This window comes from Lygodium microphyllum, chromosome 9 (assembly GCF_053477565.2).
Source record: "Lygodium microphyllum isolate KBCC chromosome 9, Lygodium_microphyllum_v1.1.10, whole genome shotgun sequence".
NCBI lineage: Eukaryota > Viridiplantae > Streptophyta > Polypodiopsida > Schizaeales > Lygodiaceae > Lygodium > Lygodium microphyllum.
Genome location: NC_141143.1, coordinates 4,440,669 through 4,453,900, shown reverse-complemented (window position 1 = coordinate 4,453,900; position 13,232 = coordinate 4,440,669). Strand labels below are relative to the sequence as shown.

The following is a 13,232-nucleotide window of genomic DNA, read 5'->3' as shown; positions in this document are numbered from 1 at the left end:
AAGCGTTTGCTCTATTTTTGTTTTCTTATGAAAATGCATTTCTCTATTGCTTGCCCATCGTATGAGCTTCACATGGTTTCTTCATTTCAATTACTACTGCAAGTAGGTGAGAAACCATATCTTGCTTATGCATCTCCTTTAACACTACAAAACCAATGTAACCAAATATTTCATACCAAAGTTTTCTGGTGTCCACACCAGTAGTGACTATAATTGCACTTGGCTCATATAGGTTGTTTCTTCATTTCAATTACTACTGCAAGTAGGTGAGAAACCATACCTTGCTTATGCATCTCCTTTAACACTACAAAACCAATGTGACCAAATATTTCATACCAAAGTTTACTAGTGTCCACACCAGTAGTGACTGTAATTGCACTTGGCTCATATAGGTTGTTTCTTCTTCTTCCTTTGCCAACAACTTTGCTAGCACTTTTGATGATTTTTGTACCTATCTTAGGGAACCTTACCTCATGGACAAGATCAATTATAGAAGCAATTGATAGCAGATATCACTTAATCTCTAGGACATATAACACATTTGAATTTTTTTTTATTTTACCATTTTCAACAAGAAAGTAAATAGTACATGTACGCTCATTGAGGCATTTTGCATCATTTCCAATCATCATAGTGATGGATTCTTACAGAGACTTCATAGAACTATATAGAAATTTCTTATTGGTCATGTGACAAAAGGCACAACTATCCAATACCCATGAGCTAGTGGTAGATATTTATTGCACTAAGGAACACACTTCCTCCGTGCTTTAGCCATATTGGTTGTCTCCTTTTCTTTAGTCTTCATGATGCCATTCTTTTCATTTACCTTCTTGACATGACAATGTGCAATTGTATGTCCTTTTTTCTTGTAGTACAAGCACTCTCCTTGAAAATTTTTCTTACCACCTTTTTTTTTCTTGTCAGTGTTGGTATAGGAACCACCTTTGCCTTTCTTTTTAGTGGAGAATGCAATATATCCACTGCTACTATCTTCTCAAGCTTCAAGCTGCAACTCCTTTTCCATTAGTAGTGCCCAAATTTACTTAAATGTTAAGCTTGGGGTCTCACCTAAATATTTAGGAAAATTACCAAACCATCAAACTTTGGTGGAAAAATCTAAAGACACCTCTAAGCTAGCTTCTCACTAGTCTTTTGTATCCCAATGCTAACCATCTAGTTGTGTGATTTGATTGATGAACACTTCAAGTATCTCTCCTTCAGAAAACTTCTCTACTGCTAGTTGATTCTCCAAATTTTGAATCCTTTTTTGCGAATCATACAGACTCCTCAATATGTTCCAAGTCTCTAATGTCTTGGTTGTATATTGAATCAAGATCAAAATACTACCGAAACAGCTTGTAACTAAGGCACACAATGCATCAACATTCCTTCATTTCCAAGCTCATAGAATATTTGCATTCGGAGGAATCATAACACTCAAATTTAATGGGTTATGGGTCGCTTGTGGTTTTTGATCAGTCCCCAGCACCATTGCTAGAAGCTCATAAGAATCAAGAATAGTTGTAATTTTAAACTTCCACAAAGTGTAGTATATATCATCTAACTTACCTTCATTGAAGGTTGGTGGATGAATCCTTAGTGTTTGAATTGTTGGTATAATAGCAATACCATCTAATGTACTAGCACTGCTACTTGATGTAATATATGATATTTTTATCTTCATTATTGAAGCCTTTGTCTCTTACATTCTCTTCACTCCTTAAAGCCACGTAGGCTCTGATACCATGTAGAAATTACATGGTACAATGGACATAATCTAGGCAAGGAGTAGAAAACACACAATAAATATGAGAAGAATATATACTTATTTAATTTCAAATAAATTGATGCAAAGATGGCTCTATTTAGTTGACAGATGATTTTTGACATCGAGAAGTGCTTTAAAATAGCCAAAAATTTTGAATTTCAGGGGAAAAATAGACTTCGTCGAAGGCGAAAGCTGCAATCAATACGATTTTAAGCGGCAAGGCTCAAAAGTGCTTTAAAGACCCACTAGATGGTGGTTGGTGAATTTTCATAAATTTTTGTCATATCAGACGAGACTCTAGGATATGCCTGGCAGTGGGGGACTTTGAGACGGATGCCTAGGAATTTTCAGATCATAATTCAAACATCGGGCGTGGAAATGGGAGTGCCCGGGAGTCGAAGGGCCAAGTGGCCAAGTGAAAATGAACTTTAGCCCAAAAGATGTGACTTTTGGGGGTTCCCTTTGGCGGGGGGGGGGGGGTTGCGTGTTGATCAGAGATGAAGGCGCCATGCTTGGAGAAGGCGACGTTTTGGTGGAGGGGGGTTGGAGAGCCTCAATGTACCCCCTACTGATTACATCGGCCTAATGCACTCTTTCTTCACTCCATATTACCGGTCTCCACTCTTCCAATGGCTGCCCGGTTGCTGAGATCCAAATTTAGTCTTTCTCTCTCCTCCCTGTCTCTCCCCTTAAGGGGTAGTTCATGCCCATGAAGAAGATTGAAGATCGATCGAGGACCGCTTGTCCGGCATGGTACCGAATCACTCCCAGATTGTTGGAGGGCTAGAGTTGGCTATTCTGAGGTGGGTTGAGCCTTGAATGAGGGTTGATCTGTAGTCCCGCATCAAATTTTAAAACCCACGAAGAAGGAAAAAATCGATAATTCTATTTTACAAAAGAAAATTGCTTGTTTTTTACATTTGATTGAGTCAATGTTGTTCTTATGGAGTGAAAATTGGTAGAAATTCTATTTACTATTTATTCTATGCTTGCATGATTAAAAAATCAGAAAACATAAAGTCAAAATGCTGGAAATAATTTTTTGAAACCTGTAAAACATGGTTTTTATGAGAAAAATGGGTTTTGGGGTGTTTTCGAGTGGGATGAACTAATACACATGGGATAAAATGCTAATAAAATCTATATTTCTGTTGTTCTAAGAATCAAGAGCCACAACTCTGAAAATATATCAAATTTTAATCGAAAAAATAGAGAAAAGTATGAAAAAATAAGAGAAAAGTAGGAATGTTCCTTTAAAAAATATGAAAAAATATAATAAGTGGTTGTGAATGTATGGTGGAGCAAAGCATGAGGTTTGGCCTCAATTTTCCCTATCTTTTTGTTACAGTGTGTGATTTATTACTCTTTATACACTAAATCATGACAAAATAATCTCTATACACCTATGCAATGAAGCAAAACTTTAATGATGAGGGGGAGTAGGATTTTCTGCAGCACTTTGAGAGCTAAAATACTATAAATTCTGATTGGTTTTTTCTATGCATAGCATTTAGGAAACAGCCTATTTAGAAATAAGGGATCTAGTAGCACGAGGTTCGCCTTGGTGCTAGATTCTTGCAAGGAAGCATATATGTATTAGTTGAAATTCATGGAAAGACTGTTTGTGTACTAGCACATAGGTTGATTTCAAAACATAACTATTTGTGCACAATGAGACATCCACTATTGCATTGATTTCGAAACATAACTATTTGTGCACAATGAGACATCCACTATTGCATTAATCATACGTGTGGTATCAACTCCTGGAAATGCATAGCAATTGTTTGAATTATACTTGACCCACATTTGAGAGGGTGAGATTTCCCTTGCCGTAGGATAGCCGTTCGTTTCGTGGGGAAATTTATTAGTGAGAAACATGGTATCTCTTGGATCTCGCTGACAAAGAGAGGAGTTTTGTGCGAATGTATCTATATGTAAAAGCAGCGCATCGAGGGGCCAATCCCCAAGATGTAGGAGAGCTGCAGTGGGGCCACGACAATCTGTCGATGGGGTACCTCCTGCGTATGTGATACGTGACACTTAAATTGGCAATATGTGTGGGATACCCCCCTTTTAGGGGTTTTGGGGAAGGTATCGTTGGACTCTTTTCCAGCTACAAATGCAATATTAGACGTATCTAGTGTGCATTTAGTTATTACATACGCTCCTGGACCGCGAGGCCATGTGGTGGTGGAGGTGTCTGTTGTATGCATGAGGGTTTGGCTAGTGCCATAGCCAGTGCTGGTCCATTTTAGGTCCCATCATTAGTCATGCACTTTCACTATAAATCTCAAATGGTGATCTGGACAGATGATAGGCGAAGAGCTTAAGGGTAGCTAAAATAGCTCTGACTAGGTGAAAGATAGGTTGACAATGGCTTTGGAGGGGTCTTCCTTTTATAGCCCATGAAGGTAGTCTAGTTGACTTGTTTAACTATATTATGAATCTTCTCTAGTCAACCATAGAATATCTTAGGGAATATCCCAATGAATATTTTCTTTATTGTAGTTGGATACGCTATCTCTAAACCCCAAAATAGGGGTCCTTGATAACTCTCACATCTTATAACTTGATATATTGTGCTTCAAGTTGCTACCACCATAACTACGCTATCTAACCAAATGCTAGATCCATAAAAGTCACCTTTTTGCCATTCGATCACATAGATCTCATTTGACATACAAGTCAAGACCCAACCAATGTCCATGCTTACACATAGCTTCTCCTCATAATGGGGGCCTTATAACTTAGAGCACCATGGATCATTAGTGGTAACGAGGGTGGAACATTGAAGCATATCTAACAACACCACCATATCACCACCCTTCTTCCTCATTCATAAAAACAGACAAGACAAAAGAGAGGTGAAGAGACCAAGAGCACACACACAAAAGCAATCGAGACTTGAGCACAAACAGAGATAGGGTTGAAATATTCTTCTTCTTCTTCTTTCATGCAAGAAAAACCTAAGCATGCAATATGATGAAAGATTGATATGAAAGTACTAAGTTTTCAATATGATGAAAGATTGATACGAAAGTACTACAACATATGTACATGCAGTTACTAAGTGTGAACTCACTAAGAAAAGAAGAGGTGGCACAATGAATGAGCCGTAACCAAGGATGGACTTTGTGGGTATATCCCAATTATAGAATCACTAACATAACATATCCTCATGTTGATTACTTAACACACTAGTGAATAATATCCTTCCATATCACCAAAGCACATAGTGAATGCTAGCTCATGTAGAGCTCGACATCTCAACACTTTTTCTTGAGCCTAGCATGAGCTCATAAACTCCAAGCATAGTCCTAAAATATTGAAGCTTCTCAGCTCCCAAGGTCTTGGTGAAAATGTTAGTAGCTTGATCTACAACTTGCCCTGTTTGACTCCCCCTTTCTTGGGACTTTTCTCCTCTAGTTTGCTGTGCATTATAATCTTGACCATGGCCACCACCTTGGCCTTTGCTACTATGACCTCTAGCTCTACTAGTAGAGTTAAATGCCTATCTAGAATTATTCTTGCTTTGAGAAGAAGAGGAACCCAAGCTAAGGTTCTTCTCCTCAAGTATCAACATAGAAATTAAGTCTATAAAATCACGGATATCATCCCTCATATTCATAGATGACCTGAAGCTCTTGTATTCATCTCTAAGTTCATCTAAGTATGCATGCACAATATCATCATCATCAACTACCACATTGATAGATCCAAGAGCTTCCACGATACTTTTGATCTTTAAGGCACAATCATTAATGGACAAGATTTCTCTTTTCACTTGGTTTAGCTTTGACTTAAGCTGCAACTTTCTGACCTTTATATTTACTTCGAATAGCCTTGCCAAATTCTTCCATGCAATAGTGGGGGTTTTGAATTTGTGCAAATAGCCCATCATGCTATTTATAACACTGACAAACAAGCAATATATGATTTTACTTTGTGTCTACTCCCAATTTTTCTTAGTCTTTATCTGTTATGTAGTAACTTTTTGTGTAAGAACTTTGGGTGCTACTGCCATGTTTCCTTCAATGTAATTCCAAAAACCTTTACCCTTCAAGAAATTTGTCATTCTGAACTTTCATGCAGGATAATTATTCTTATTAAGCTTCTTCACACAATCTAGTTGAAGTTATCAGACCTTTTGATAAAATAGAAAACCTTGCAAAAATTGCAATCTGAAAACAAGTTGATACTCAAATACTTTTCTCTCTAGGATCTCTTACAAGGCTTTTACAAGACCTCAAAACTCCCTTAATGCATTCTTCCTTTATGCATAAAGCTAATGTTTGCATTTATGCAAAGTATTCATCAAAGATATCTTGCTTAAGTTGGTATAAATTAATACCGAAGGTGATAGCCTAGTGGTTAGCACTCTCACATCCAAAGACTCGCAAATGTGCATATAAGGGAAATTAACTAGACCATACCTCCTTTGCAACTCTACCATCAAGATCAATGGGTTCATAATTGAGAGGTTGTGGATTCAAGTCTAAGCAAATGTATCACTTAGCTCATAATTGTGAGATTGTGGATTCAAATCTCACTAGGTGTATCACTTGGCCTATCTAATGTGTTCGTGGAAGGCAGGGCTCTTGTCAACTCAAAAACTCAATTGGTCCTCCTCCTTGGTAGGGACACCAAGGAGAAGCATCCCGTTGCAATCAAGCTCTATGGTTCATTCAACTTGCAAGCTATCCTATATGCACATAGGAAAATGTCAACATGGCTCTTGCCCACTCTCACACCTAATATTTGGAGAGACGCCTCCCCTTGTGGGCATTTAGTTGTGCTATTCTTATACCAAAAAAAAAAAAAAAAGGTTAATCTAAATTACCATGCTTTCATATAGATACCATAGGCAAGGATTTGCCAAGGATATCTTGCCTAAGTTGTTCTAAATTATCATCCGTCCATGTATATATGTTATTGTGTGTGCTACTGAAGCTTCATCAAGGACCTCAAAATCCTTGATTTTCTCATTTCTTACATTGATTCATTATTAGTCCAATGGCAATAGAACTCCATTCTAGTCTGACCATTTGTACCAGTATGACACAATAAGAGCCTATCTCACAACCATATATTTAGCAACAACAACCTTCAAGGTAATGTCTTTATGGACATTCTACACCACTTTGTTGTTCCATCCCATATCTTTACTTATTCTCAAAAGTGCTACATCAAGATATTTGCAAACACACATTATCTTCGCTATTCTCACTCAAAACAAACTAAAAGTCTCCACAAAGTAAACTATGGGTAGAGAATTGCATACTTCACTATTCTTATCAGTACACCCCCATGCAAAGGTTAATGAACATCCTTGAAGGGATTTCTTTTCATTGATGCCATAATGAAGGAACCTGGGATGGGTTAATCAATGTTGTTCAAATCACTTTACAATGGCAACACTTTAAAGTACCCCGTGTAATGATTTTTTTTAGCGGCAATAAAAGTACTAACATCTACAAGACTTCTTTGACTCCTCCAACTATACTAGATCTTCCCAATGTGTGCATGAATCACATTCAAGTTTCCAAAAATGCACTCATTGGGCTCCTACTCTTTATAAGATGGCATACATTAAGAGAGCATAAACAACTTTTTTAAAAAGGGAAAGATTAACAAAGAATACTTGCATAGCAAAGTATCTTAAAAGCTTACAATTTGTTATATGTGTGGGAAAGACCAACCCATATTGAGTTTCTAGCAATGGCCTTGTTTTGCATATATATCCATGCTAGACAAGAACCACATTAATAGTGCTCTTTGATATTTCTTTAAAGTCCTTCACTCTTTTTCAACCAATTTTATAAATGTTTTTGTTGTTGCCTATTTTGTGCCTTCTTGGCTACCTTGCACTTGAATCCATTGATTTTCTAGAGTCAAAGATTAGATATGAAGATGAAAAACACAAATAATATCAAGCTGTTGTCCCTTGGAATTGATTCATTGATGTCACCAATGAGTTAGATGTTATGAAATAAGAGTCGCTTGACATTCCTCAATAGGAGGATATAGGGGAATGTTAATGAGTAAAGAACAATAAATAGGAGGGAATAAAAGAATAAGATGAATTTTAAATAAAAACAATTTCATTGTAAACTAATTATGCATGAAAAGGTTGGACACATCAAGTGTAGGGGTAAAAGATGTACTCAACTTTCAAAGTGCACATGAGGGGAGGGAATGAAAGAAACTTTCAAAAGGTAAAATGAGAGGATGCTTAGCTTTCTTTAATGGAAGAATCTATTTTCAAAACTTACATTGGCTTGTTACTCATTGGTTACAAAACTGCTTTTCTCTCCTCTAGGAGCCCTTCCAAATGATCTCTTAAGATTCTAGCAACAAACAAAGAACATTTGGAAATAAAGATATCATTGTAATTGTAATGCACATAAGTCTATAGTGGTGGTTCATACAAAAACATGACTTGCATCTTAAAGATATCATTTGGAAACAAAGACATCATGCTAATGCACATAAGTCTATGGTAAAACAATACTTACATCTTAATCTTCAAGATCCATGTGTGGTTGATGCATCTTATATCAATCGATCCAAAACTCCTTTCCAACTTCCTTCATCACTTTGCTCTCCTCGTGTATCTCTTACAAAAATCAACCTTTATGCATGGCCTAGGTTCAAAGTATTGGGCGACGAGCCATGAAGTAGACATTTTACTATTTTTAGGGATCGTAGGTTTATTTTGTATTCTATTCATGTGGTATTAATCTAGAACCACATGCTTTTTGTAATTTTGATTGGGTAGATCTTAGCTAAGAAGAAAGAAGCCCATATTGATCACTTCTACTTGTGAAGCTAAGCAAATGGAAACCTTCACATATTAGGTTGAGTGTAATAACAATTCTGAAGAATCCACTCAACTATGCCCGTTCAAAGCACAACGATATACATCAATAGTATATACATGAGGAACTCATAAAAGGCAAAATCAACTTGGTTATGGTTCATCAATGCCCTCTCTCCTACAAAGTTTTGAAGCTTTGTTCTTCACATATTTCCTCCCACAGAATAGTACATATTGTGGTAGTCATATGTGAACACATTTAGGATCGCTTCGGTCTACTAAACCCTTAAGGCCTGGCCCTTTTCCTACCAACATATATACACCCCGCTCTCCTTCATTTTAGGGTTGTGTGGTTGTTTCTCTTCTTTTTTTCTCTTGCAATTTAACTTCCTCCCAATATCCAAGTCAAATTCAATCATGTGCTTGTTAGGGTGCTTGCTATTCTTCTTCAAGAGTTGCTCTTGATGTTGCATCTACAACAATCTGCCCCACCACAAGAATCATTGCCTTGAATTATGATGTTGGTAAGTGCTATCTATATACTGCCCTCAAGATATTATATTTATGTTTTCCTCCAAGTCCAAAAGGCATTTTTGAACTTTTTATAACCCTAATGAAGCAATCATTGTATCCCAAAGCAATATTTATGATGAAGTGCAGACCCTACAACGTGTGGCATTGACACTATCTCACACAATCATGATAACAAAGCTCCTCTCCTATCACCCAAGCCACTTTCATGGGCTCCTTTAAGCTTTTGTAAAAATGCAACAATCAATGTTTTTGAGGATGAAGTCCCAAGCTTTGTTGACAATCACGAGATAAATAGCAACTATAAAATATGAAAGCCGATAGGAGTTGCTCGGCGTTCTACCTTAGAATCTGGACCTTGCAAAAACCAAGCTGCTAATCCCAATTTCAGCTATTACTAAAAGGTAATTCCTAATGTCTGTGTCAAAATTATATGCCACCATTTGGCATACGATGTACCATGAAACCTCCTTGCGGTTAACAATATGGATCATGTTGCTGCCTCTATGAGAACTTCCTAATGTCCCTATTAAAGATCATGCTGCAGGCTTTCACCTCGTTAGCAGATTCAGAGGCCGCTGAGTGTGTTCTCTGATGTTCTTATATTGATGCTGGACGTCGGCCACATCTTACTTTCCTTCCAATGAAAACTTCCACTGTTGCTTACAATTACTTGAATCTCTTTTACAACTGCTCATTACATCTCATAAGAGGGGTGTGCTTGTTGTGTGCGGTCCACTTGTTATTAGCAAGTCGTAGAGGCACTCTCTATCTTCCTAAGCCTAGTTATAGACGGGAATTGGGATGTGAAAGAATCCATGAGTGCGGTCATGTGGTGCCTAAACCCTCTTATGGTTGGTTGGGAAGCAAATCTACAGAAAATTTCTCAGAAACTCCGTCGTAATTCGAACCTTGGATCCCGTGCTGACAGCTTTCCTGCAACTACTGCCCTGCTCTTGGTTGTAAGCACTCAAGACATGTCACAGGAAAACTATAATACCAACATTGTTCGACAGATATAAACATTGAATAAGACTCTGATATCCCTCCTGATTAGCACTCCTCTTCCGGAGGAGGTAAGTTCAGGTCTAGAAATGGTCTAGACCTCACAGCATCAGAGCCCGGCCAGGCCGTCCCTTCCACAGCAGATGATGAGGAACCACAGTCACTTTGATATCCCAAGGGATCTGCACACAGGCTTCTTGCACCTTGCTGCAAATTCTCTTCCCCTTTCCTCGTTGATCTCTTTCGCTTCTGTGGACTTGTAACTTTCCTAGGCTTTCTCATGTGCTGGAGGTTGGATCTCCCAGACCTCAAAGGCTGATCGGTCTTGAACTGCACCCAATTAGCACACTGCTCCGAACAAGATCCGGCTGCTCTGAGTAGCAGGGACAAGCCTGTTCGCTCGTCCTCTGTTGATTGATCCGGCCTTAGCTGCCAGTTAGCGTGCTTCTCGCCCGGAGCTCGGTTGTGCGCATGTTTCACCCCGCAGCTCGATGATTCAACTGTGCTGCTCTGGCTGGTGCTTTGATCATCCTCAGGGACCGGAAAATTGGTCCTCGCTTGCCTGCCCCTCAGAGCCCTGGCAGCCGCGTCGTATGCATGGGCCGCCTCCTCTGCTGTGTCGAAGGTGCCAAGCCAGACTCTAGCCTTTTTGGCAGAATCTCTGATCTCGGCGGCATATCGGCCCCAGGGGCGCTTGCGGACACCGCGGAAGCGCGGCTCACCAAGGGTGGAGGGTGCAGTGAGGTCGCCGCGGAGGGTGCAGGGTGGAGGATGGGGGTCCATGTCGGGGGGGCGGGGAGGGGTGTTGGTCGGGGGAGCGAGGGGATCCGGGAGGGAGGCAGAAGAGACGGGGCTGCACAAGCGAGGAGACGATCTATACGCGGCCGGCAGCCATGGACCGGAAGGGGAGGTAAGGGAAGGAAAGGGAAGGGCCTGTGATTAGGGTTTTCGCCGCCTGAGAGGATGATATAAAGGAGAGGGAGGCAGCGGTGAAAACGAAGGGGAGGGGTGGTCTCTGTGTGGGAACAGCGGCAGGCGCGGGACTCCTCTGCGTGTAGATGATGAAGACGAGGAGACTGAGCCAGCGCCGCGCTCTCACACACACACGCACAGTCCCACAGCGCGCGCGCGAGAGAGAGAGAGAGAGAGAGAGAGAGAGAGAGACTCACCGACCCCCACCGCCCGCCTCTCTCTCGGGCCACAACCCAAGACACGCGCCCGCTCTTTTTGACCCCGCTTCTCCCCCAACTCCCATATCCCATCAGGCCTCCGGGCCGGCGGCCATATGAATTTTTTAGTCACAATGGGCGAGCCAATATCTTTAGGGTGGGTTCACACTTGTACGGTTGACAAAAGGGTGAAATTTGCCCTTTTCCACCCATCCACAAGGATTTCCCAAGAGTTGTCCGCCATCTCATTCGCATTAGTGGTGGACATGGAAAGGAGCGAAAGGAGCTTGGGGGAACAAGAAAAGGAACGAAAGGAGCGAAAGAAGATGACAGTGATCGCTCCGTTTTGCTGTCCGCCGCAACTCACAGGGCCTGCGCTTGCTCCCACTGTTTTCTGCTCGCCTCCTCTTCTGTGATCATCGATATCACCCCCACATAGGCTTGAGAATATGTCAGATGACTCTCTAAAGCCCAGCTTGTATGCATGCTTGGGGGAGAACCTTTCCTTTTACCTCATTTAATGGTCTAGATGTAAGCAATGGCAGCTTGATAATGGCCAAGCAATGGTAGAAAGGATGTAGCCTGCAACTTCATAAGGTATATTATGGTGTCTGTATATGCCTTCAAGGGGAAAGTATACTCTATGATGTTGTGCTAAGGATTGGAAAGGGAATGTGAAGCTTATATCCTCCATGGGTAAACAGAGCAATGGCAAATCTTGAGAGACAGTGGATGACTGTCTTATTGCAAAGGTATGAAGTCCACATCGATGAGTCTTGGTAGAAGTCCAAAACCCCATGGCAATTCACCTAAAAGTTGATCATTCTTGAGGTAGAGAACATTTAAGTACTTGTAGTCTTCTAGGTTATCAGGAATAAGGCCAATGAAGTGGTTTTGTTGCTGTTAATAGTAGAGGCTAGGACAACTAGTGGGAAAATCATTGGATGCCCTCAATCTGAACGTAGTTGAGCTGCATGGTGATAAGCTCATGATCACTCAAATTCTCAACAGAGAGGGAGCCTTGATCCCCCGAATGCTTGAGAGTATGCCAGATGACTCTGTGAAGCCTAGCTTGTATGCAGCCAAAACTTGCATGTACTAGTGTACAATGGCTACACTATTGATTGTAGCCTCCAAAATTATGTACAACTAGATTTGGCTTAGAATCAATGTTAAAATCTGCAACATGCATAGAATATGACAATTGCCACCATGAAAAACCACACAAAATGAGAGACCTATAACACATTTACAACTACATTCCCTTTTGTCATGCATTCAAGAATGGGAAATGACATTATCCAAGCATCCTACCATCTTAAACATCTCCTGCATATATAGGGACCAACTAGCTTCATATATGTGTAAAAGCTATACTAGTAAGCAACACTAACGTAAAGCCTCTACAAAAGGTTCACCACTATTAGGCTGTGCAGGTATTTCATGCCACTACCCAAAGGTTCCTCATTCGTGAATCCAATCCATTTCATTGCACCTTGTAAATTTAGAGCATAGAAGAATAGGTACCCCCTCATCAGACTTCATGTCAAACAACTACCACAGGTGGCCCTGCTTGCCAAAGCTTTTTCCACTCCAATTTTGCAAAAATGAAGTCATCCCACAAAACTTGCCAACTTTTGATGGATCATGTACAGCTAACTGAAATCTTCAAGGCTTTATATTATACATTGCCATCACTGGCTTTGCTTCCCATCCTGCTTAGGTATAGGTTTCAGGAGTAGTTCTGGAGTTGCACCTTTCAACTCTATTATTTTAACATCCAAAAAAACTATCAGACACAAGTATATGGAATGATGTGTCTATAAGATAGGAGAACTTACTCTTATACAAACCTGGAAGTTTAAAATTAAACAAAGGAGGAAGTGGTCTTCCAGATGGCAGTCGAGTATTTGGATCACAAAGTTCATCAAAGAAA

The 13,232-nt window shown here is 40.1% G+C and overlaps 1 protein-coding gene across 1 annotated transcript; it reads right to left on the bottom strand.

Moving 5' to 3' along the window:
* Positions 1 to 8,066: 8,066 nt before the first annotated feature.
* On the bottom strand, positions 8,067 to 11,339 carry LOC148030767 (uncharacterized). The gene has a single exon (XM_087684272.1). The coding sequence runs from the start codon at positions 10,908 to 10,910 to the stop codon at positions 10,176 to 10,178; it is 735 nt and encodes a 244-aa protein (XP_087540398.1). The 5' UTR covers positions 10,911 to 11,339; the 3' UTR covers positions 8,067 to 10,175.
* Between the last annotated feature and the right edge of the window lie 1,893 nt (positions 11,340 to 13,232).

What these genes read in the sequence shown, in the direction of transcription:
- LOC148030767 (XM_087684272.1), bottom strand. Translation starts at nt 10,910, where the DNA reads ATGGACCCCCATCCTCCACCCTGCACCCTCCGCGGCGACCTCACTGCA.